Genomic DNA, 4,486 nt, shown 5'->3' with positions numbered 1-4,486 from the left:
AATTAACAAGCAATTCACTCAATTTCTTTTTTTGGATTTTCACTTATTTGAATGAAATCTAGCCTATATGCAATGACATGAGAAAATGACATGCGATTAATGCAACCTAGCATGCAAACTATATGTCGTGCGACGACGTGACCTATTTCTAATGACAGGACGAATGATTATTTTTGGTATTTTCTCAATTTAAATTCGGAATAATAAAAATGCCTAAATTAACATGCAAACTATGATGATTTAATCTACCCTAGCATGATTTCTTTTTAGGATTTTTGTTAAAATTCGGAATAATGAATTACTTAAATTAAGAATACAATCTATCCTAATCTATCCTAAAACAATTCATTCTTCTTTTTTGGGATTTTCATGGAAATTCGAAATAATAAAATAACCTGAATAATCTATTAAGATTAGAATATTACTTAATTTAAACTAGGAAATAAATCATCTCAAGTCCTAATTTAAATTAAATAACTACTCTATCTTCTAGATATATTTAGGATTCCTAGACATGCAAAAACTCTAATTCAAATCTAATTAATATTTTTTTTGAATTTTCTGTTTATTTGAAAAAGGAAAGCAATTAAATAAACAAGGATAGCAACCACATTCAAAACGTCCACGCGATCCGCCATATTTATTTCAAACTCGGATTAGGCACAAAAATCAAACTATCGGTCATATCTATAGGGTTATAGATATCGACGGAAAGCCGATTATTCAAATTTGGAAAGCGGAATCATTATCGTACCCAAGTGGTTATGGATAGGATAATAATTTTCCGTATCGCCGCGTATCGAACCTTAGGGATAAGGTCGGATAGTCGTCCAGATACGTTGCTAAATTAGGCAAAATTCCTAATTTTAAGTGTTTCAAATATTGCGGATATCCCAAATATTATCCTAAGATTTAGCAATCCACCAAATAATATCCACGAAATATTCAAACACCGAAAACTTAAGAAATTAAATATTTCAAAAAATATTCGGATAACGATCTTACCTAATTTGCGGATATCTTCCAAATTCGAACTCGGTGCCGGATCGGGCTTGCGGATCGGAACGCGTGGTAGCCAACGGCGGCGGTGGCAATGATGGCGCTCGCGGTGGTGCTCGGCACGGTAGGGCGGCTCACGGTGGTGGGTTGCTCGATCGAGGTTCACAAGCAGCTCGTTGGCGTCGCGGCTAAGTATGCTCTCGGTGGATGACTTACGGCCGACGGGGAGTGCTCGATGACGGGGAGGTACTCAACGTATCCCTCGGCGGATGATGGTTCGGATGCTCAGCCGGCTATGGTGACTGGTCGTGACGTTCTGCCAAGGGACAACAGTTCGTAGGGCTTTGACAAACCTGCAAAAACAGAGACGAAACTCCTTGGCTCGATGGAGGGTCGACGGCTGCAAGAGGAAGACACGATGATCCAGCAATATCACGCGTCGTTGGGCTCGACAAGGCTAGAGCAAATCGGCACAAGGTCAGCAGGATGCGAAGCGATGGGTCTGGATTCTTTGAGAACTCGCTGGAATCACTCCTGGACGCTCGAAGGCTCGGTTCTCGTTTGAGAGAGCAGCAGCAAATCAGCAGGAAGCAGAACAGTAGTTGTTCATAAAGGGCACTACCGCATGCCCACAAAAGGAAGAGGCCTTTTGGTTGAATTTCTCCACTCAAGATCACCTGGCTATGACTTTCTTTGACTCAATCTTCTTGACCTTAGTTGGCAAGATGTAATCCTAAGGCGACAAAATCTACCTCTCAACCTTCAACTTGGATAAGTCTTCAGCTTGAACACAGCAATGGATCTCCTCGGTGTCGCTAGGATTTGGGCTGGACCGTTGAGAGTGCGAGGGAGTGAGGCTGAGGCGCTGCAATTCGCAGCGTGAAAGTCTAGCACCAAGGGACACGAACGGCGACCACGGAGGGACTGCCTTCTTTTTACCTTTCTTTTCTCTCAATGTGTCGTGTATTTCAATTCTGTGGCCCCCCCAAAATCCTGACCTAATGATGTATATATAACACTAATCTAGGTCAATTAGATGGGCTCTCTAGTCCTAATGGGCTTAGGCTTGGGCTTAGATTTTAATTTAATTTAAATGGGCTGAATTAATTAAGGATAATGGGCTGAATTAAGCTCAAATTAAAACAACCGAGCCCGTTTGACTTGTAATTCCCGGCCCTTGCATTCCAAGCGAGCCGAGTCCCATTCGATGAAATTTAAGCTCGTTCGTCACCGCCGGTCCGATGCAAAATGCAATTAATCTAAAATGAATTTAAACTATATGTTATGCAATTTAAATATTTTTATTTAGGGGTTAAAGATTTAATCTCTAATTTTCTATGCAAATTACACTAAATGATACGCCAAAATTTAGGTGTCAACAATATGATCATCACAGGGGATGATCTTGAAGAAATTGCAGACCTTCAAGGGCGGTTAGCCAATGAGTTTGAGATGAAAAATTTGGGAGGCCTGAAATATTTTTTGGGAATTGAAGTAGCCAGGTCAAAGGAAGGTATTTTCTTGTCTCAGCGAAAGTGTGTGTTAGATTTATTAGCTAAGGATGGAATGTTGGAGTGTAAGCCTGCCGACACTCTTATAGTTCAAAATCATAAACTTGGAGAGTTTCCTTATCAGGTGCCTACCAATAAGGATAGATACCAAAGGTTAGTAGGGAGACTAATATATTTGTCACACACTCGTCCTGATATTGCATATGCTATAGGGGTTGTGAGCCAATTTATGCATGCTCCGAGTGAAGAACATATGAATGTTGCGGTTCGGATTCTGCGCTACTTGAAGTCAGCTCCAGGAAAAGGGTTGTTCTTTGCAAAAAACGGTCACCTTGAGGTAGAAGGATTTACGGATGCGGATTGGGCCGGTAGTATCTTTGACAGGAGGTCTACGTCAGGCTATTTCACATTTGTGGGAGGAAACTTGGTAACATGGAGGAGCAAGAAGCAGAAGGTTGTAGCCTTGTCAAGTGCTGAAGCAGAATTCCGAGGGGTAGCTAAAGGTCTATGCGAGCTATTATGGCTAAAAATGTTGATGACAGAACTTGGTTTCCCACCTGAATCCGAGATGAGATTATTTTGTGATAATAAAGCTGCGATTGAAATTTCTCACAATCTAGTTCAACATGACTGTACTAAGCATGTTGAGGTGGATAGGCATTTTGTCAAGCAGAACTTGGATGCTAAGGTGATGAAGTTTCCATTCGTTAGATCTGAAGATCAGTTGGCGGATGTTCTTACGAAGGCCTTGTCGAATCGAGCTTTTCACAGCTCACTTGTCAAGCTGGGTATCAAAGACATCTTCTCACCCGCTTGAGGGGGAGTGTTAACATGAGCTGTCTTCTAGAGCCAAAATAGGAAAGTTCTTATTGTTTTATACTCTTTCTATGTATATTTCCTTTTTCTATGTATATCCCCTGTTTTATAGGTCAATTAGGGTTGATTCTTTTCTTTGTATATATATGTACTTATAGCCTTGTAAACGTAAGCTGGAATACAGAAATTACAGAAAATTTTTAGAATTCTTTATTTTTCTTCATATCATTGGGTGTTGTCCATAAGTACTTTATCACCTTCATTAGGTTAATAGTTCTCTTTAGATTTTTTATAAATTTTTCTATAAATTATGTTTATTCATGTCAAAGATAGTATAATATTGCATCATCTCGGCGAGGTTAGATGGGGGGAAGTCGATATCAAAGACAGACTCAGGAGCCAAAAGTGACTCCGCGGTGTTGTCATTCACGCAAGGTTTCATTGATTCGGAGGAGACTCCGACCGTACATGTGTTCAAAGCCGACATTCTCGAGTTGAGCAAAGAGAAGGATTTTTCATATCAATGGAACGAGATCCGGGAGAGACACAACATAGTGGCTCTAGAAGATGCACATTTAACTTTTGCTCATCACGGTGCCGAAGGAGGTACGGAGGGCTGCCTGCGGTCATCCACGGCGTTTTGAATAAGAAAAAAAGGCACTGATTTCCTAAACACATTGCCAAAATCTTGTGGGCAATGTGTTTAGGAAAATGCTGATAGCATCTGAACTTTCCAGCTTCTCTAATGGACTCCAGTTATACCTTCTGCAGAGGACCACTGGTGATTCGCAATTTTCTTTTCAATCATTCCACAAACAGATATTGGTATTTTGAAACATAACATAGCATAACTTGGGATGGCTTGCATCACTATTTCTATGAGCAATTCCCTCCCTGCTCGCAATAATAACTTTTCTTTCGATCTTCTAGTTGATTCTCAAAATAATTCATGAGAAAACTTCTTTTCTGAGTCTTTCCCGATCAGCTGGCACTCCCAAGTATCTACCTGCACCTAGTAAAAGAGGGACTCTTGAGAGTTTTTGAAACATTTATCTGATGACTCGCTGGATAAGCCTTACTCAAGAGAACCGCAAATTTGTTTAGGTTAATTGCTTGCGCAGATGCATAACAATATTGATTCAAAATGTTCAATAGCTCCT

The 4,486-nt window shown here is 40.3% G+C and overlaps 1 protein-coding gene across 1 annotated transcript; it reads left to right on the top strand.

Annotated features, from left to right (window-relative positions):
* Nucleotides 1-1,096: 1,096 nt before the first annotated feature.
* On the top strand, nucleotides 1,097-3,327 carry LOC115694138 (uncharacterized mitochondrial protein AtMg00810-like). The gene is made up of 3 exons (XM_030621262.1): nucleotides 1,097-1,191; nucleotides 1,365-1,597; nucleotides 2,372-3,327. The coding sequence occupies exons 1-3, from the start codon at nucleotides 1,097-1,099 to the stop codon at nucleotides 3,325-3,327; spliced, it is 1,284 nt and encodes a 427-aa protein (XP_030477122.1).
* Nucleotides 3,328-4,486: the final 1,159 nt, after the last annotated feature.

Source organism: Syzygium oleosum, unplaced genomic scaffold, assembly GCF_021117445.2.
Source record: "Syzygium oleosum isolate NSW1041296 unplaced genomic scaffold, Sole_v2.1 Sole_v2.42, whole genome shotgun sequence".
NCBI classification, from domain to species: Eukaryota; Viridiplantae; Streptophyta; class Magnoliopsida; order Myrtales; family Myrtaceae; genus Syzygium; species Syzygium oleosum.
The sequence above is the reverse complement of the archived record's forward strand: the minus strand, read 5'-3'. Positions and strand labels throughout refer to the sequence as shown.

Bases quoted from the DNA above. Each gene is read 5' to 3' on its own strand.
- LOC115694138 (XM_030621262.1), top strand. From the start codon at position 1,097: ATGGCGCTCGCGGTGGTGCTCGGCACGGTAGGGCGGCTCACGGTGGTG. The intron at 1,192-1,364 runs GTATGCTCTCGG...CTGCAAAAACAG, and splicing joins CTCGTTGGCGTCGCGGCTAA to AGACGAAACTCCTTGGCTCG. The intron at 1,598-2,371 runs GTAGTTGTTCAT...GCCAAAATTTAG, and splicing joins AATCAGCAGGAAGCAGAACA to GTGTCAACAATATGATCATC.